Raw genomic sequence first — 21,438 nt, 5'->3', positions numbered from 1 at the left:
GTTGTTGATCCGCGTGTCAGCCTAGGCTTGTGAGTGTGTGGGCAGAGCCTTCAACTGAGGTGGAAGTTGCAAGTTCGGCATCAAACCCAAGTCAGATCCTGGATCTCCACCAGAATCCTTTGCTGCAGGGTCTCTATCACTATCAGAATTCCTGGGGCAGAGTTTTACGCTGGTGTAATTTCACTGTGCCCCCCCCCGCCTTCCTGAAAATTTAAATGGGGCGTGGTGACGCCGGGGGCTCCTCCAAACATCTTCCCGCGTCATTTTACATGTCGGCGAGCGGCAAAATTCAGCCCATAATGTGATAACTGACCGGACAACCTGGCCAGAATTTTCCAGCCTCCCCACTGCCGGTTACTCCGCGAGCCATTGAAATCTCTATTCACACTGGCGGGACCGGAAGATTCCACCGGCATGAGGGGCTAGAAAATTCTGGCCTTTGTTTTAGTGATGCCAGTTCAGAACTTGCCTGAACTTAAAATTCAAAATAGTGCCATGAGGTGTTTCACATTCATTCATGTGAGAGGGCAGAAGGGGCATCAAAAAGTAATCGCAATAGTTAAGGTGGAGAGACTTGACGTATCCAATGTAAGGTTACTAACACTGCATCTTGGTAGACGCCTCGTTGTTCATGTCCAAGCTGTAAATGATTTCACTGTCTTCCGTGAGTCATCTCACGACTGAAGAGTCTGATGCGGGGTCGGCATGGACATCCTCAGAACTGGCAGCTCATGTTGTTGTTGTTGTTGGTGTTTGGGGGAACTTCTGCATCTGCGTCATCTCTGGTCTTCCTCTGGGCATGTCGGATGTTGTGAATTTGGTGCCCTCAAAACACGCTGAACCAAATTCCAGTGCTTGCCTTCACAAGGGCCAGTGGGTTGCAGTGTTTGCCCAAGAGAAGTGGTCTACAATTCAGGAGTTTGCAAGACTTTTTTTTAGGGTGTCCCTATATCGTTTGTACTGACTAACTTGATGTCCTGAGGGACAGTTCTCATAGAAGCTCTGCTTGGGGATTCTTTAGGCTACCATCTCTCCAGACTGTGTGTCTCCACCATAGACACAGAGGTAGTAATCAGAAAGGTTCTGTATGTAGACAACTGTGCTCTAGCTACCCACAACAAGGAAGATGTCCAGACTATTGCAAACAAAGAGGCATGGCCTGCTCACCGAAATTGAATTTTCTGGAGGGCGATCTCCGTGCTGTTGAGCCCATTACAAGGATGGACCTCATTGTTTATTGTTTTGTCCTGCCAGCAAGTTCTCATGATGGACCCCGCGTCTCTTTGGTGGAAGCTTTCCACAGCTTTGATGTGCCGCCTATAACAGACCCAGGATTCAGCGTCAATAGCAGGGTGGGAAGGAGAGTGGCCTGGCAGCATTTGATTTTAGTCTTCAGTTCAATGCTGTGCTGCTTCCAGACATGGCTATGGAGTTGGCCTTTGGCAGAACTTGTTTCCTGTCTCTGTGGATTGATATCTTCATCAACGGTGGCATCCATGGAAAGTGCACTGTCAATGTAAGAGAATTCTTCTGCAGCCTTCAGGGTAGTGCCATCAATGGTTATTTCCTGTGTTTCATAGCGTGTGCGTGGTGCTGGCTGAAACATAACCTCCATCTTGGAGACACTGATTTAGAGACCAAAGCTTTTCGGCAGCAATTGAGAATTTGTTTGCAATAGCCTGGACATCTTCCTTGTTGTGGGTAGCTGGATCACAGTTGTCTACATACAGAATCTTCCTGATTACTGCCTCTGTGTCTAAGGTGGAGAGACACAGTCTGGAGAGACAGCACCTAATGTTGATGTTTGCAGGCATTCCTCTGGTGGATTCTTTAAGCATTGCAGCAAAGAAGAGATTTTTAAAAATATTCTTTTACAGAATGTGGGTGTCGTTGGCTAGGCCAGCATTTATTGTCCATCCTTATTTGCCCTTGAGGGGGATTGAAGAGTTAGGAGCCTTGATGCATCATTGCTTTACTCCACTGTTTACAGCAAAGGCATCGGACATCTCAGCACAAACACCAGTATGTCCAACTATGCCATCATGCAGCAGGCATGGGATTTCGATAAATTTGTTTGGACAAGCTTGGAGAGCAAATGCCATAGACCAGGTCAACTCACATGGTGAAAAACTTTAGTTAAGTCTATGTACATATGAACATACAAACATACGAAATAGGAGCAGAAGTAGGCCATTCAGCCCCTTGAGCCTGCTCCACCATTCAATAAGATCATGGCTGATTTGTTTGTGTTTCAAGTTCCACATTCCCATCTACCCCTGATAACCTTTGATCCCCTTGCCTAAAACGAATCTATCTACCTTGGCCTTAAAAATATTCAGTGACTCCGCCTCCACTACCTTCTGAGGCAGAGAAATCCAAAGTGGCACAACCCTCTGAGAGAAAAAAAATTATCCTCATCTCTGTCTTAAAAAGAGTGACCCCTAATTTTAAAACAGTTCTGGACTCACCCACAAGAGAAAACATCCTTTCCATGTCCACCTTGTCAAGACCATTCAGGATCTTATACACTTCAATCAAGTCACCCCTCACTCTTCTAAACTCCAGTGGAAACAAATCTAACCTGTTCAACCTATCCTCTTAAGACAACCCGCTCATTCCAGATATCAATCTGGTAAACCCCCTCTGAATCATCTCCAACACATTTGCATCCTTCCTTAAATAAGGAGACCACAACTGCACACAATATTCAAGCTGTGGTCTCATCAATGCCCTGTATAACTGAAGCATAACATCCTTAATTTTATGTTCAATTCCTCTTGTAATAAAGGATAGCTTAACCTTCTTAATTACTTGCTTCACCTGCGTACTAACTTTTTGTGATTCATGCACTAGAGCACCGAGATCCCTCTGCAGCTTGGAATTTTGCAGCCATTCTTTGTTTAAGTAATACTCTGCTTTTTTATTCTTCCTGCCAAAGTAAACAACTTCTCATTTTCCCACATTATATTCCATCTGCCAGATTTCTGACCAATCACTCAGCCTACCTATTTCCGTCTGCAACCTCCTTATGTCCTCTTCACAACATACTCCCCTATCTATTTTTGTGTCATCTGCAAATTTAGCTATTATGCCTTCACTCCCCTCATCTAAGTCATTGAAATAAATTATAAAAAGATGAGATCCCAGCACTGTGGGTCTCCACTCAGCACATCCTACCAATCAGAAAAAGTCCCATTTATGCATACTCTCTGCTTTCTGCCAGCCAGCCAATCTTCTATCCATGCTAATATGTTAGCTCCTATCCCATGAGCTTTTATTTTCCGCAATAACCTTTGATGTGGCACCTTATCGAATGTCTTCTGGAACTGCATATATAGATGCCGATGCTGCTCTCTGCACCTTTATTCTAATTGTCTTACTATAAAAACAATATTGCCTGTGCCATGGTTAGCCCTGAAAGCTCACTGTGATTCCGGGAGTACCACAAGGACATCCAGTAGAAGGTCTGATAGGATCCTTGTAAGGATTTTTCCTGTGATTGGGAGAAGACTTATTACTCAACAGTTGCATCAATGATGTAGCAGAGGATTAAGTACAGTGGTAATGAAAATAGATGGATGTGATTGAACAGGCTGAACGCCTTTCCCCATTCATATCTATCTTGTGATTTTAAGCCTTCATTAAATTGGAAAGATGCATATTGAAAGAGATAATTCTTCTATATGATAAAGGTAATAAGGTGTTACCACAGTGCTGAAGCTGGAATATGCCAAATGTGTTATCTTACCATACGGGGATGCGGATTCCCCCACTAAGTCAGAAGCTGTGAGGTTGAAAATGTATAGTGAGTGGGTAGACCACACCGCGCTCACTGTGCCCGACTTTAGGTAAGAAGCTCTTGTCCTAGATATTCACAATCTCCTGGTTTCATAAACTGGACGGATGTGACGTAGACTTTGCATTCTGAAAAGTAGAAGGGAACCAGATTCAGTTGGGTGAAATGACAGCTTTCTGCTGACAAAGAGATGGAGAAAAAATGTGCAAAGTGATTGAGAATTGAATCGTTTGCTGTTGGCAGTTACTGCTCAGTTTTTTCCTTTCTCTCATTTATTCCAGCGAACTAACACAAGAGTGGAGCCTATGGTTCCCTAACGGTTTAATCATCAACATCATTGTTACTGGCATTGCTGCTAAGAAAGAAGAGTTTGCATTTATATAACCTTTCACAAACTCAGACGTACAAAGCGCTTTACAACTTTTGAAGTATTGCCACAGCTATAACGTAGAAAACACGTTTGAACAATTCTGAGCAACGCCCACAAACAACAATATGATAATGACCTAAAAACCTGTTTAAGTGACATTGTTTGAGAGATGAATGTTGTCCAGGACACCAGGTGAGCAGCTTTGTTGTAATAGTGCTATGGGATCTTTTATGTCCGCCTGAGAGGGCAGACTGAACATCAGCGTAACATCTGATCCAAAAGTCAGCAACTCTGACAGTGCAGCACTCCCTCGGCTTTTTAAAAATTCATTCACGGGATGTGGGCTTCGCTGGCTGGGCCAGCATTTATTGCCCATCCCTAATTGCCCTTGAGAAGGTGGTGGTGAGCTGCCTTCTTGAACTGCTGCAGTCCATGTGGTGTAGGTACACCCACCGTGCTGTTAGGAAGGGAGTTCCAGGATTTTGACCCAACAGCAGTAAAGGAACGGCGATATATTTCCAAGTCAGGATGGTGAGTGACTTGGAGGGGAACTTGCAGGTGGTGGTGTTCCCATCTATCTGCTGCCCTTGTCCTTCTAGATGGTAGTGGTCATGAGTTTGGAAGGTGCCATCGAAGGGACCTTGGTGAATTCCTGCAGTGTATCTTATAGATGGTACACACACTGCTGCTACTGTGCGTCGGTGGTGGAGGGAGTGAATGTTTGTGGATGTGATGCCAATCAAGTGGGCTGCTTTGTCCTGGACGGTGTCAAGCTTCTTGAGTGTTGTGGGAGCTGCACTCATCCAGGCAAGTGGGGAGTATTCCATCACACTCCTGACTTGTGTTTTGTAGATGGTGGACAGGCTTTGGGGAGTCAGGAGGTGAGTTACTCGTCACAGGATTCCCATCCTCTGACCTGTTCTTGCAGCCACAGTATTTATATGGCTAGTCCAGTTCAATTTCTGGTCAATGGTAATCCCCAGGATATTGATAATGGGGGATTCAGTGATGGTAATGCCATTGAACATCAAGGGGCACTGGTTAGAATCTCTCTTGTTGGAGATGGTCATTGCCTGACACTTGTGTGGCATGAATGTTACTTGCCACTTGTCAGCCCAAGCCTGGATATTGTCCAGGTCTTGCTGCATTTGGGCATGAACTGCTTCAGTATCTGAGGAGTCGTGAATGGTGCTGAATATCATACAATCGTCAGCAAACATCCTCACTTCTGACCTTATGGTGGAAGCAAGGTCATTGATGAAGCAGCTGAAGATGGTTGGGCTGAGGACACTACCCTGAGGAACTCCTGCAGTGATGTCCTGGAGCTGAGATGATTGACCTCCAACAACTACAACCATCTTTTTTGTGCTCGGTATGACTCCAACCAGCAAAGTTGTCCCCCTGATTCCCATTGACTTCAGTTTTGCTTGGGCTCCTTGATGCCACAATCTGTCAAATGCTTGATGTCAAGGGCAGGCACTCTCACCTCAACTTGGGAGTTCAGCTCTTTGTCTATGTTTGAACCAAGGCTGTACTGAGGTCAGGAGCCAAGTGGCCCTGGCAGAACCCAAAGTGGGCTTCAGTGAGCAGGTTATTGCTCAGCAAGTGCAGCTTGATGACCCCTTCCATTACTTTAGTGATGATGGAGAGTATACTGATGGGGCAGTAATTGGCCGGGTTGGATTTGTCCTGCTTTTTGTGTACAGGACATACCTGGGTAATTTTCCACATAGCCGGGTAGATGCCAGTGTTGTAGTTGTACTGGAACAGCTTGGCTAGGGGTGCGGCAAGTTCTGGAGCACAAGCCTTCAGTATTATTACCGGAATATTGTCAGGGCCCATAGCCATTGCAGTATCCAGTGCCTTCAGCCATTTCTGGTGGAGTGAATCGAATTGGCTGCACTGGAGTGTCAGTCCATATTTTGTTTACAAGTCTCTAGAGCAGGGCTTTAACCCCCATCTTCTGACTCAGAGGCAAGAGTGATACCAACCGAGCCATGGTTGATATCTGTGTGGTTTAACTGGTTAAACTTCAGTTCCATGGCCTCGTTTGGGGTGGATTGGGATCTCAAAGCCTCTTGATAGCCTTTCCCCAAATGCTGAGTTTAGGCAAGGTTGCATTTGTCCCTCTAGAAGAGGTTGTGCACTCAGTATCAGGTGGACTAAAAACACTTATCTGGATTTGTCAGTAACTTGGTTAGCAGAATTTTATGACTGGTGATGGGGTTTTGCATGTGTCAGACATTGATTGATCAATAACTATATAACAGCAACAACGTGTATTTATGTAGTATCTTTAAAGTAATACAATGTCCTGAGGCACTCGGGAGGAATGTTAGAAAGTAAGATTTGATGCCAAGCCACATTACGCAATATTAGGGCAGATGGCCAAAATATTGTTTAAAGAAACAGTTCCCAAGGAGTGTCTTAAAGGAGGAAAGAGAGGTAGAGAGTTAGAAGGGTTTAGAGAGGGAGTTCCAGAGCTTAGGGCCTAGACAGCAGGAAACGCGGCCAGCAGTGTTGGAGCAATTAACACCAGGGAACCTCAAAAAGCCAGAATTAGAGAAGCACAGATATCTTGAAGGGGGAGATGGTGGTTGTAGGGGTAATGTTACTGGATGGATAATGCTAGGCTAATGCTCTGGAGGACAGGTTCAAATCCCACCTTTAATAAAAAGTGGCATTGAAAGCTAGTCTCAGTAATGGTGACCATGAATTAATTGTCACGAACATCCATCTGGTTCACTAATGCCCTTTAGGGAAGAAATCTGCCATCCTTATCTGGTCTGGCTTACACGTGACTCCAGGCCCACAGCAATGGTATTAGGCCACTCAGTTCAAGGGCAATTGGGGATGAGCAACAAATGCTGGCCTCGCCAATGACACCCAATTCCTATGACATGAATGAATACATTTTTCAGGGAAGGGTTGAGGAGATGGAGCAGCCAGGTCACATTTTTTGACTGGGAGCCAACGTAGATGAGCAAGCCCAGGGGTAACAGTGGAATGGAACTTTGTGTGAGTAAGGACAAGGGCAGCAGAGGCCCGGATGATGTCAATTTTGTGAACGCTAAAGTGTGGAAGACAGCCAATTGTGAATTGGAATAGTCAAGTCTAGAGGTAATGAAGGCATGAAAAAATATTTCAGCAATGGATGAGCTGAGGCAGAGTGAAGTCGGGTGTTAGATGACTTTGGTGATGGCCTGGATGGGTGCTCAGAATCTCATGCTGGGGTCAAATATGACACCGAGGCTGTGAATAGACTTGTTCAGCCTCTGACAGTAGACGGGGCGTAAAGAGCCAGTATCGAAGGAGCTGAGTTTGGAACTAGGGACCAGAAGACAATAGACATCAATGAATTAAATTTGTTTTTGAGTTCAGAAAGGTTGAAGGGCAATCTTACTGAGGTGTTCAAAATGAGAAACAAATTTGATAGGGAAGATGCAGAGTTACCATTTCCTCTCGTATTGAAATGCAGAAGAAGAAAGGGGCATCTGTACCTTTGGAGCTCAGCCGTTCAAGTGAAATAAGGAAGCTCTTTGGGGCGAGGAAAAGAGATGTTGTGAGTTCTAATCCACAGCAGGTTGTCAGATGAATAGTGCTTCTCCGCCGCTAACCTTACTAAAATGGTAAAAATTACTGTCTCACCGTCAACGTCCCCATTGTGTGTCACCTTCCTGGATTTACGCTGTTAATAGGAATTAAACTCACTGCAGCTGTTTAGAGTTTGTAGTTCATCTTACAAGGGTCTTACTAATGTTTTGATTTATTTTGCTGCAGTACCGCTCAACCTTGGAGGCCCAGAAAGAAGCAACTGAAGTTGTGAAATCTCAACCCTCGATAGGCACGCTGGGTCGCAATCTTGCCTCTGAGGCCAGCAGCCCTGGGTTTGAGTCCCATCCTGGGACTAGATGGTCAAGGAAGGTATGTTCACAATGCAACCAAGCAGGTTGAGTATCAAATCCTTCCCACACACACCAATGGTGGGTGGTAAGAGTGGGAGAGATTCCTGGTCAGCTATGTGTTGGAGCCTCCACCGTTATGATCCGCAGCTCCAGACTCCAACGTGTATGTGAAAGTGTACGTTGCCACAGCAACTTGGACTTGCTGAGTGAACTGTATCATAGAACCACCAATCTCATTCCAATTAGGCAGTAACTAGAAAATTCCTTAACACCTAACTGGTGTGAAATTTGTTGGGAAATTTTGTGCTGTGGATACTTATCCTTGAGAATCTCTCCTGAGGTTAGTCCAACTCATTTCAAATAGGATCTTTTACAAGCATTGGGTTTGCCCATGTCTGCACTTAATCGATTTTGTACCCTTGAGCTGAAAGGAAGAATTGTGTATTGACCTAATCTATGCCAAGCTGTCAGCTATGTTGTAGTCTTGGTGGTCCTGATGCTCATGGTTAAAAAAAGCTTGAGTGAGCTGAACTCTGCCAGGATGTGAATGCTGGTTAGCATGCTGCTTGTTCAGTCTTTTTAACATTAGAATCCCATTGTACCCAGAGGTGGCATCACAACTTTCCAGCCGGTGGTGCCACCCTCTGTTCTCTTGTGCTGAAAAGAAGCAAAGGCCACTATTTTTTAAAAAATAAATGCATTTTTTTCATGGAAGTGAGATAAACACATGGAACAATGAGGAACAGAGGGTGCAGTGATCAGGTTAGACGAAGCAGTGTAGGAGGGAGTTTGTGTGGAACATAGACAGCAGCATATGCTAGTTGAGCTGAAGGGGTAGTTTCTGCCAAATAAATTTAACATAATTCTGTGACTGGCTACCGACTCCAAGTTCATAAAGATTTCTCTAACTTAGCTCTTTCACTTGACGCTTGTTTGTTTATTTATTCTTTTTAAATTTGTGCACGGGATGTGGGCATCACTGGCTAGGCCAGAATTTGTTGCCCATCCCTAATTGCCCTTGAGAAGGTGGTGGTCAGCTGCCATGTCCATCTGGCCTCCTCAGCCCTCACCATCTTGAGGCTATTTGCACAGATCAACATGGTTTCCCTCACACGCACCCTGGGATATCACCCTGCACCCCCACCCCACCTTCCCAAGTACAGCTGCCTTGCCTGAGGCCACTTCTCCCCCTTCCCCAAGCAAGCCCTAGCCCTGAAGCCATTGAACAGCCACCCACATATGGCTGATCTGGTAGGTAGAGACCTGCCCGTAAGCCCCCTAAAGGTGATGTGGTTCTGTCTGTGAAGCCTGGCGCTGATCACTGTGAGCGCTGACTGAAGCAAGGTAGGCAAACAGACCTTGAAATCCTGATCAAAGTGCAGACGCCAAGTGCACACCTTATATATGCTGTTGTGAAACACATTGGTGTGTTTTCCCGCCGATGTGGGCAGACGATCCAGCTGGGGGGGGTGGGGGGTGGGGGGGTGGATGGGTCCAGCGGGCTGGTCTAATAATGATACGCTGATGCATTATAATGAAGCTCCTGATGTCTGATGGGAGGAAATGCGGGCTGAGTGGACAATCGCAAACTGTTTTCATGATGTCGTGAAACCGATTTTTGGCCTTCTCGCCATATTGTCCACTCTCGCCACCAAACATGCCCGGCATTGGCCGGCACGGAAAACCCCGGCCCACGCCAGGAGTACTGTTCTCATTTTAGGCCTCCTTACCTAAAGGGAGATATTCGTACCTTAGAGGGAGTGCAACAAAGGTTCGCTAGATTGATTTATGGGCTGAGGGGATTATCCTATGAGGAGGCAAAAAGTGGACCAGGACCCAAATCTTCCTGTATCCGTTGTGGAAATCTAGACTGAAGCTGGGAGATTCACGTAGGACCCCACAGAAGTTCTGACCCACACACACTGGCTGAAATTGCCCGAGGAGTTTAAACTTCCGATGGGCTGATTTCCTACCTGGAACTTTCTGCAAAGGTCTATGACACTAAGCTCAGAGATGTGAGCCAGATATGCGGGAATTACCCAGGAAACATTGTGCTGGTTAACACCGGGTCTAATTCAGTGATGCGCCACCATTGACTGAACAGAGCAGCACTGCTGACCCCCAATCACCGCCAGCCCCCCCCACCCCGACCCAACCTGATTACCCCCCCGCAGCTGACTACCCCAACGTCCTGACCCAATTACCCATCCCAAACAAATCCGACTGCCCACCTAACCGGACCCAACTGCCCCACAATCCGACTACATGCCCAACCCCACTCCAACTGTCCATCCGATCAACCTGACTACCACTCCAGATCTGTCCTGACCTGACTAACCCTGACTTACCTGAACCACCCCCGACTCAACCCGACTACACCTTGACCCGACCCAGCTACTCCACCGACCCGACCCCAACTTGATCTGACCACGTCCTGGCCCAACCCGACCCAGCTATCCCCGACTCAGTCCAACTGCCCTCTGACCTGGCCCGACTACCCTCTGACCCGACCCAATTACCCTCCAACCTGACTCGACTACCCACCCCCCTCGACTCGACCCAACCCTCCCCTGACTCGACCCAACTAACCTCTGATCCGACCCGATTACCCCCAACCCAACTGCCCCCCCCAGACCTGACCTGTCTACCCCAACCCCCTCCCCCCCCACCGACTATCCCCCGACCCAACCCGAATACCTCCTTGATGCAACCTTAACTACCCCTGACCTAATTCGTCTGCTCCACCCATGACCCCACCCAGCTACTCCTCAACCCAACTACCTCCTGACCCAAATGACTACTCCCCGACCCACCGACTGCCCCCCCCGTGACCCCACCCGACTATCCCCCAGCCAGACTACTCCCCAATCCCACCTGACCTAATTACCCCCCACCCTGACCTGATAGGGCTGTCTCCCCGAACCCACCAGACTACCCTCCGACCCGACTACCGTCCCCCCCGCCGACCTGATCCAGCTACCCACCCAATACAATCAGGCTGACCTCTTGACCTGACTTGATTGCCCACCCGAGCCGATCGAACTACCCCCACTGGACCACCCCCCAATCCGGCTGCACTCTCACCCAACTCCACCCCCCTGCTCAAAACCCTGACCACACCCTTGACCTGACTGCACCCACTCCGTGAACCAACCACCTCCTGGTGTGGAAAAACTCAGCAGGTCCGACTCAGCATCTGCGGAGAGGGACACAGTCGACATTTCGAGTCCGCGTGACCCTTCACCAGAACTTCAGTTCGACTGTGTCCCTCTCCGCAGAAGCTGTCGGACCTGCTGAGTTTTTCCAGGTAATTCTGTTTTTGTTTTGCGTTGTTTCCTAAATGCTGCTTTCTCACCTCAGCTGGGAGGACGCGATGATCTCAGCCAAGGTCATCTTTACCTTGCTGCTCTCCGCTGCGATTTATGTAAAAAAAAGCATGAGTTGCTGCCAAGGGATCGTTCCTCCTTCAGTAGATACAAGCAGCCACAGAAGCTCTCGTGTAAATAAAGCTCATTTTGTTTGACTAAGGATCTTCCCAGATCGTGTTTCTACAGGATTTGCTCTGGAGAATCTACCATGGCTCATTTCAGCTTCAACCAGGATTCAGAGGTCCTGGCTGAAAATGGGCAGAATGGCTGGATTTCGGAGAGTTTTACGGGCAGCACAGTAGGCACAGGTATGAGTTAATTTAGTGGCTTTATGAGAACTAGTGAAATGTGTTGAAGGTGAAGTTAAGTGAAGCCAGTGGTCAGACTCAGAAACTTCTGTATTAGGACTTTTCTACAGCTGGAGAGTTGGAATAGCCCCTTGGCCTCTAGGCCTGACTGTCCACTCGACCCGACTTATCCACTCACTCATACACTCACCAGCCCCCACTCCATCGTTAAAAGACAGGCCTATAAAAACTTACCTGGAAACAAACACCAGTGTCATTTAAAAGGGAGGCATGTTCTCTCGTCCTCTTCTGTCTTTTATTTTGACCATTGGATTTGTGATGACTGTCACTTTGAGATCAGTCCGACTGAGTAGGGGGTCACGTGATTTGCTCAACCAATGTGTGGCTAGTGCGGGGGGTGGGGTGGGAGGGGCGGGGTGGGGAATAAATTCTAGGGAGGGGTTCCCTGGGAAACAAATTGGCTGCAAGAGGCGCTAGCTAGGTACAAGCAGCCACGGAAGCTCTTGTGTAAATAAAGTTCATTTTGTTTGACTAAGGATCCTCCCAGAGCGTGTTTCTACAGGATTTACTCTGGAGAATCCACCATGGTTCATTTCAGCTTCAACCAGGAGCAAAGGATCTGGCTGAAAATGGGCAGAATGGCTGGATGCAGGCAGCAGCAATGCGCCCAGACAGTTCTGACGAAAGGTCATCGACCTGATCCATAAACTCTCTTTCTCTCCACAGATGCTGCCTGACCTGCTGAGTATTTCCAGCACTTCTTGTTTTTTTCTTTCAGGTTTCCAGCATCTGCAATAGTTCGCTGCTGCCTTGTTGTAGGAAGAGGAACAGTTTGTCACGCTAAAGGAATCCAATAGGTTAGACGTGGAAGAAGAATTTCCTCTTGTATGGGAATCCAGAACCATGAGGCACAATCTCAAAAAAAGCGGAATGAGGCCAGGGCAGAGTGAAACCAGGAAGCACTTTAATCACGCATAGGGCAATGAGAACCTGGAACTCGGAAACCCAAAACTGTTTATTGGACAGAACAATTAAAATGTTTTAAGACTGAGATTGATGAAGGTTTGTTGAATAAGGATATCAATGGATATAGGGCAAAGGTGGGGAAGTAGAGTTCCAGTAACAACACCAACAACTTATATTCATAACTCTTTTGAGTCAACAAAATAAACTCAATTAACAAAATGAGGGATAAAATAAACACAGCCCCTAAATTAGGGAAACTGCAAAAAACAAAGACAAGTTTTAAAGGAAACTTGCAAACATTAAACCAAAATGTGACTAACAGGGTCAATAAAACGCCCCAGTCCCCACAGGGACCACCAAGCATGAAAAGCCTCGAAAGTGCCAGCAGACACCGCGCAACAACTTATATTTATATCGCACATTTAACACAATGAAACGTCCCAAAGCTTTTCACAGGAGCAATATAAAACTAAGTGTGACACTGGGCCACATATTAGATCAGATGATAAAAAGCTTGGTCAAAGAGGTAAGTTTTAAGGAGCCTCTTAGAGGAGGAATGTGAGTTAGAGAGGCAGAGAGGTACAGAGAAGGACTTCCAGAGCTTGGGACCTAGTCAACTGAAGGCATGGCCACCAGTGGTGGAAGAATTATGATTGGGATTGCACAAGAGACCAGATATAGTGGAGACTCGTCAAGGAAAAATCTTCGATACGCCACATTTCCCCTGCCCACAGGCAAGTGGGAATTCAGCACTGGGCTCTTCCCTCCTCACTTGCAGTTACTCAGGGAATCCTTGAATCCTTGTTAGTTTCTTTCCCTCCGCTTCGTTATAGGCTTAAGTTCATTGGGTTGCCTCGTCCGATTAGAAGTCACAGAAACCTCAGAGGCGCTGTGGGATTGGAGGAGTTTACAGAGATAGGGAAGGGTAAGGCCATTGGGAGATCTGCCCTGATGTAATAGAGTGGTGGATCAGGCTAGAAGGGCTGAATTGTCACCTGCTGCACTGAGTAGCAAAGCCGACATGAAGGAGATGGTGTAACTTGGGGTAACTTACTCTTTATCCAGTCATACTCCTGCTCCTTACAAGACTTAGACATGCCATGGTAGTACAAATGTAGCTGCTCAATTCCTAGTGAACATAACATAAGGGCAAGTCATACACTTTGGCATGTCAGGGGGTAGCATTTTGCATTAATTCCATCAAAAGGAAATATCATAGGTGATTCCGATCTCAGGCCTTTTTGCCTTGACAGTTGATGGTTGATTGAAAACAGTGACGCAAATTTTTAAAAAAAAATGAATATTTCACATTCCCCATGTTGTGACAGATTCTTTTTCAAATTGGAATGTGTTACAGTGTATATGAAGGGCACCTTCATACTGTTTTCTATCAATGTTGAGGTGAAGATTCACTGATTTACTCCCATGGCCTTCCTTCAAATGGATGCTATGAATTGATATACCTGAAAAACTGATCAGTCCGGTTTTAGATTACGGGTAGCCAAATAACATCTGATGGGAAAGCGATCAACACCAGGAAGTGCACAACACTTGTAAAAGGAACCTTCACAAAAAACATCAGAGCTCTTTTAGAAATAAGAACATCCTTATAGGAAACAGAATGAGATTAGTAAATTGCCTCACCTGTTCAACGTTACTATAGGGATGCCAAAGCTGGAATATAAGCAAGACCAGCGCCGGTTCCTTGGTGTAGTGGGTATCACGTTTGCTTTACACGCAGAAAGTCCTGGGTTCAATCCCCCGTAGGACAGAAGCTGTGCTTTGGCCGCATAAATGGCAACTGAAATTCAGCAAGGATGATTGTGAAGAGCAGCTGGTTCTCACTGATCCCTCTTCATGTGTTCCTCACAGCCAGCCTGCTATAAGCAAGACCATGACAGATAAATTAAAGGCAACAAAGATATAAGGGAGAATTTTCTCCCTGTCAGGGTGGGCCAATCAGGAGCGGGTGGATGCTGAACCGCCTGCGATCAGCTGTGTGCTGCCATTTTACGTGGGCGGGCCAATTAAGTCACGCCCAGCGTGATGCACACCCGGAAGCGCTCAGTGCTACCTGTGCGTTCGGGGGGGTGGGGGGGGGAGGGGGAGGGGAGAAGGGAGAGCCGAGGCCTGTGCCTTTTCGCGTACACACGCGAAAGAGAGCAGCAATCTCCCTGAGGCGCGGAGCTGCCTCAGGGAGATTAAGTCCAGTCATACAGATGTGAAAAATGAATCAATAAAATTATTCAGACGTGTCCCCTCATGTGACATTGTCACAATGAGCTGGGACATGTTTATGAATTTTCATTAAAACCTTCATTGAATTGACAAACCCTTCATGAAACCTCATCCCAACCGTGGATGAGGTTCCATGAAAAATGCCAAGGCCGCCTGGGCTCTTCGCCTGCACCCCCCCCCACCCCCCCCACCCACCCCACCGACCTTAAGGTTGGATGGGCAGCCCTGACAAGTACTTCAATTAGTTGATTAATGGCCTTAACAGGCCTTTGACAGTTTGGCGGCTGTGCAGCTAACTCTGGTGCGCGCCCGCCGAACTGAAGGTCACAATAACGTGCGGTGACGCTGGGATGCACGCCCGATGTCACTGCGCATCATCTTACGTGTCAGCGTGTGGGGCCCACCCCCTGCTTGCCGAACAGAAGATTCTGCCCAGACTTTCTGAGATGTATGATGAGGATTAGTTGGACAATGCACATAACGTATGAAGTTTTGAGGCTTTCTGCGCAGGAGGATACCATGTAACTGTTATGATACATTCTGCCTGCCCATGTCCAATTTCAAACACTTAGATTCTTATGGTTTAATCAGCGTCAGCCACCTTTGGATACCTCCTAACATTCAACATCACTGCCTGTGTGGTAATGGGGACAGAGTGGATCATCTGCCCATTACGGAACCCACATGACTTGATCAGCATCATAATCAATTGAAATGAAAACCATCTGCGTTCAATTATGGGCAAACGATACACTCCACCAGTGAAGAACACAAGAATACAAGTGCTGAAGGTGAACATCACGCTTGACAATTTTGTTGCACGTGCCCACAAACTGGGTGCCAGTGAGCTATTATGCCAAGCAATGGGGGCATCACAGAAAATAGCTCATCTTATCTTTTTGCCTACAGCCCTCCAAGATTGCTGTGCTCCTCCGATTCTGGCCTCTTGGGGCATACCCAATTTTAATCACTTTGCCATTGGCTGCCTAAGCCCAGACCCGTGGAATTTGCTCTCTAAACCTCTCCACCTCTCAATCCTTCTTTAAGACACTCCTTAAAACCAAGATTTTAGTCACCTGCCCTGATATCTCCTCAGTGTCCAATTTTGTCTGATTAAACTCCTTTGAAACTCTGTTTCATTCTGCAAAAGGCATTAGTTGATTATAAGTTGTTATTGATATCCACACATGTTAACAGTTCTGCATGATATTTGAAAAGTTATCTCAAAATCTAATTTGGTCGTTATTCCTTTGGCTCTCCAGTTAATCTTTCTGCCTGCTCGGCATCAACATTCCTTTTTCTACCTTAAGGTAAGATGTCTTTAGTTGTTGCCTTGCAGGTGGTAAGCGCTGAGTAACTGCAATTTATTGATGTAGCAGTTACAAGATATGGGAATTGGTCATTTAGAATACAACAACAATTTTGAATTTATATAACACCTGAGTATTGCTGTATAAAGAGACATGTCTAAGCTTTTCGTCTTCTACCCATCAGGACACTGCAAGAATACCAATATAATGGGAAAACAACAATTTATACTGCATGTAAAGAGAGTGCTGATTGGTTGGCAAGTAACATTTTGGTTGGCAAGTGGCGTTGCCATGGAGAATGCACCAGTGATGGTGACTGACAGTTAACTGCCAAGCATTGTTTGAAATTTAAACCAAGCATCTTGACCCTGATTGGTCAAGGCATTGCCCTGAGGAATGAGTTAGCGAATGGCTGCCACTTATTTTGTCTAGCTGAAACAGGCATAGTGTATGTACATGTTATTTCTGTCTGCAAAGAACAGGGCCTGAGTATTAATATATGTAGCTTCCAGGACACGCAAATGTGCCACACTGCGAGCCCAACTAACAATCTTAAATTGGTTGTCAGCATAATTCTTAGCACACAGAGGATAATTTAGCGAATATTGTTCAATTGCGGAATCACATTTAATGTTGGGCACTGTGTTTTGAGTTTTGCAGGAACGGTCTGTACCCTGCCTGTTGCGGACAGCAGTTGGGACATGCTGTTTGATAAAATCTGCCAGTCTTTGGGATGTAAGGCCTACATACTTTTAATAGTAAGACATCCCACAGCTCGCCATAGGAGCATCTCGGGCAAAAATTGAAACTGAGCCAAATATGGAGACATTAAGACAGGTGACAAAATGCTGGGTTAAAGAAATAGGTTTTACACATATGGGGAAATGAGAGTTAGAGAGGTGAGCATGTTTAGGGAGGGGGCTCCAGAGCTTAGAGCCTAGACAGCTGTCCGATTAAACTCCTTTGGCCGCCAAACGAGGAACAAAGAAAGCTTCCTTAACCAATGCAAAATAAAGGCTGTGTTGGTTTCCATTTTGAGCAACTCTTTTTTTAACCCTTTAATAGAGTGAAGTACCCTCCCTAGGAAATTTGTGTTTTTAACTTGGGGCTGGAGGAAGTAGTCTTCGTATAGGTCTTTGTCGAGGCAAAATAAAAAAAAAGCTTCAATCTGGAGCAAGCTTATAACAGATTGGGGAATTCTTGCTGCTGGCAGTGGGAGCCGGTGAAATCATTCCATTCCTCAGCACAAAGAGTCCTCACTTTGACAAACTCAAAGGATTAAAATTGAGAAAGGTGTTTTGTAAATTCTTCATTTTTGGCCCTGTGCCCACCATTTGCATTGGTTTTGTTGAACAGTGGCCTCTGGTGGAATCCAATCGTATCTGAAGTTGTGGCAATTTTACAATTTGAGAGGAAATATGCAAAGTGCACTTGACCCAGTGTTTGCATGTTTGTGCAAGCTTGAGTACGATTGTTCCTGAGCACCAATTCATCGTCTTGTTATGATTCCCATTGGACTGTGAGGCTGAACTAACTCTTTGTGAACCACATGCGAACATCATGCTCTGGTTCACTAAGATAAAAGCAAAAAAAAAGCTGTTCACTGTTTGCTATTTAACGGACAGATGCTTGTAAATACATGGAGTAATCGGTTCCAGCTCTTCCACTCCCTGCCATCTGAAATGGTTTCGCTTCTAAGGGTAGAATCTTACCTACGGTGGGCGGGCTGGGTGGGAGTGAGCGGGGGTGGGGACCGGAGCCGATCACCTCCCACGATTGGCTGCATGCCGCCATTTGATGCCAATTAAGGCCGGCCCAATGCGTGGCCGGTAGCGCTCAGCGCTACCTGTGCGGGTTGTGGGGGTGGGAGGATGGAGAGTCGTGGCCTGTGCTCTTTTACACATGCATGTGAAAGAGCACAGAAATTTGCCTCAGGGAGATTAAGCGGATAATAAAACTTATTAAAAATTAAAGTTAAAAAATTATTTGAACATTTCCCCTCATGTGACCATGTCACATGGGCTGGGACATGTTTGTGAAGTGGGCAAAATTTATTTATTAATTTTATAAAACCTTCAGGAAACCGCATCTCACCCGTGGATGAGGTTTCCCGGAAAACACGAAGGCCGCTTGGGCTCTTCGCCTGCCCCCCACCCCCCCTCCCCCCCCCGCCAACCTTGCATTGTTAATAGGGTAAAGTTCCTCCTTAATGGCTTTAATAAGCCGTTGACAGTTTGGCGGGCGCGGTCCTACCAAGCGCAAAATTGAAATGACGCGCGATGATGTCGGGAGACATGCCCGACGTCACCTCGCATCATTTAACGTGTTGGACCCACCCCCCCGCACGCCAATGGCAATATTCTGCCCTAAAAGTTTTGTTTTTAAGTGAATTGGTTGGACGTCAATCCTTTCGTTTCTCCATTGTGAAAGCATTTCCCTTTAAAATAAAAGCAAAACATCTGCTTATCAAGGTTGTGTCACACATACCTTTCCAAGCTTTTGGATGTTGAAGATTTCACGCTGATATGTATTTAGATTGGCGAGCGGGAGGGGGAGTGGGTGGTGGGGGCAACGCGTAAAATGACATGGGATAATACCAGGCGGAACTCACGATGTCACCGCGCCTCATTTCAATTTCCAGGTCGCAGGGGGTGCAGCCGACTCAGCTGTGCGCCCGCCGACCTGTCAACGGCCTATTCAGCCCATTTAAAAACCAATTGAACTAGTTAATGGACCTGCCCGTCCAACCTTAAGGTTGGCGGGCAAGCCGGGAGCCCTGGCGGGCTTTAGGAAAAGCATGAAAACCTCATCCAGCGGCGGGATGAGGTTTCGTGAGGGTTTTTAAAAATTTAATAAGTGTTTAATTAAAAGTGATGGACATGTCACATGAGGGGACATGTCAGGGAAATTTTATTTTTGCCCCTTCACCATTTTTAAAATTTGGTGCTGATGTCCCTGAGGCAGCACTTAGCCGCAGGGAGATGAGTGCACTCTTTCGCACGCGTGCGTGAAAGAGCGTACTCTGGGCTGAGGGAATCCCCCTCCCGCCTACACAGGGAGCACACAGCGCTTCCTGGTGGACGTCATGCTGGGTGGGCCTTAATTATCCCGCCCATGTAAAATGGTCGTGTGCCCCTGATCGGGGGCACCAATCGGAAGTGCGCCCATACGCGCCTGCTCCTGAACATCCCCCTCCCCCACCGATGGGGGAAAAGTTCTTCTCATTAAGTTGCTTCAGCATTACTTCAGCAGGAAGCTCTCTTGCCTCTCATTTTGACTGTTGCAGGTTCAAATCCCCATCCGGAGACTGGAGTGCATAATGTAAGCTGATTCGGATATAATAAAGTGAAGCCCTGTCTGCCCTCTCAGGTGGATGTGAAAGGACCCCATCACACTATTTGAAGGAGTGTGCCATCAATATTTATCATTCAACAAACATCATAAAAAAAATAGATTATCTAGTCTTTTATTTCACATTTGAAGAGGAGAGGTAAGAATGCAGAAGCCAGTCTCAGGAAATGTTACAAAGGACAGGAGAGTGATGGCTGAAAGATCGCCACATATCATTGTAGTAATTGTAGTTTTAAGGAATGTAGTGACTGTAGCTTTAAGACTTATTGTATTGTACAGTATCATGTGACTGTGTGAACGAATCAGCTCTAAGCTGGGGTACCTTAGAGTGGGAGTTCTTCTTGGAGTGACTTCCAAATCCGATGCTGGTTTTTTTTAATAATGAGTGTAGAGGGGCTAAGTTGATAAGTTGGGTAGGAATCGACCTTAATAATTAACCACACCTAAGAATGACTTGAGTTCAGAGACATTTTTAGATGAAGGTGCCTCCTTAATAGCTTTAACTTTTTCTTCTCCTGGCTGTAAGCCTTGGCCATCCACCCGGTGACCCAAATAAACAACTTCGTTTGCCTAAAAGCTATACTATTCTTTTTTTAAGCGCACTCCTGCTTCCAACAACCATTTCAAGACTTCCTCCAAATTAGCCAAGTGCTCAGCTTCCATGAGCCCCTTTTTAGGACATCATCCAGGTAGACCATGGCTTGAGGTTGTCTTTGCAGCAAACTCTTTGACCGTCCCTTGTAAAATTGCACAGGCTGAAGAGTTGCCCAAGGGCAGACACGTGCATTGATATAACCCTTTGTGGCTGTTTATAGTCGCAAACTCTCTGGAGGCATCGTCCATTTCCAGCCGCTGATACGTGTGACTCACATCTAGTTTAGTATAAGTCGTCCCTCCTGCTATTTTAGCATAGGGATCCTTAATCTTGAGGATAGGGTAATTGTTCAACTTGGCAGCTTTGTTTACTGTTAGTTTATTGTCCCCACAGATCTGGATGGTCTGATCGGCTTTAAGACCGGGGCTATAGGCGCTGCCCACTCTGAGAACTGAACCGGCTGTAAGACCCCCAGCCTCTCTAAATGGTTCAATTCGGTGTCAACCTTCCCCCTCAGAGCATATGACAGCAGCCTTGCTTTAAAATAATGAGGAGTTGCTTCCGAGTAGATCTTAGCCTGGAGGCTTTGATTCAGAATTGGTGGTTTCTGGACCTTCCTCATTTTGCACTTCAGTTAACTTAGTTTGCTGCCTGGGAGTCTGTCTCGATCTTGCTTGATTGTCTCGAAAAGCCTTCTCATGTTTCTTTAGCAGTTCTGGCAGTCCTCCTGCTCATAGCTGAAAAATCTCAGACCAGCTTAGTTTAATTTCTTTCAACCAATCACGACTTAGAAGGCTTGGTCCTTCGCCTGCTACTATCATCACTGGGAGTTGTGCTGTTTGGTGCCTGTAATAAACAGGTACAGCGGTAATACCCTTCACTTGGATAGCTTCGCCAGTAAACGTTTTCAATTTGATTGAAGTCTGCTCCGAATTCAATTGCTGAGCGCCCTTGTTTAAACATTTGAAGGTGTGCTCTCCCGCTACAGTGATTGAAGCACCATTTGTCCACTTCCATCATTAAAGGTTTTCTATTTACCTGCAGAGTAACAATGATTGGCTCTGTCTTCCCTACTTTTTACATTAAATAGGGAGGAAATATCAGAGTTGGTGGTTTCTGGATCTTCCTCATTATGCACTTCAGTTAACTTAGTTTGCTGCCTGGGCGTCTGTCTCGATCTTGCTTTACAATGCTTCAGTACGTGATCTCTTTTATGGCAACATTGACACTC

At 46.3% G+C, this 21,438-nt stretch overlaps 1 protein-coding gene across 9 annotated transcripts in view; it reads right to left on the bottom strand.

Moving 5' to 3' along the window:
* LOC121275403 (succinate receptor 1-like) overlaps positions 1-21,438 on the bottom strand; it is a 49,729-nt gene that overhangs the window by 8,096 nt on the left and 20,195 nt on the right. For 4 of the 9 annotated variants that reach the window (XM_041182968.1, XM_041182969.1, XM_041182965.1 and 1 more), the window contains 2 exons: positions 14,358-14,593; positions 3,749-3,924 (listed from right to left, as the gene is read on the bottom strand). In XM_041182968.1, the coding sequence (XP_041038902.1) occupies positions 3,749-3,751 (3 nt within the window). In that variant the 5' untranslated portion in view covers positions 3,752-3,924; positions 14,358-14,593. The remainder of the gene's footprint in view (positions 1-3,748; positions 3,925-14,357; positions 14,594-21,438) is intronic. The other 5 variants (XM_041182971.1, XM_041182972.1, XM_041182973.1 and 2 more) reach the window with 3 other exon arrangements.

This window comes from Carcharodon carcharias, chromosome 2 (genome assembly GCF_017639515.1).
Source record: "Carcharodon carcharias isolate sCarCar2 chromosome 2, sCarCar2.pri, whole genome shotgun sequence".
NCBI lineage: Eukaryota > Metazoa > Chordata > Chondrichthyes > Lamniformes > Lamnidae > Carcharodon > Carcharodon carcharias.
Note: the sequence above shows the minus strand (reverse complement) of the source record. Positions and strands in the feature narration are given on the sequence as shown.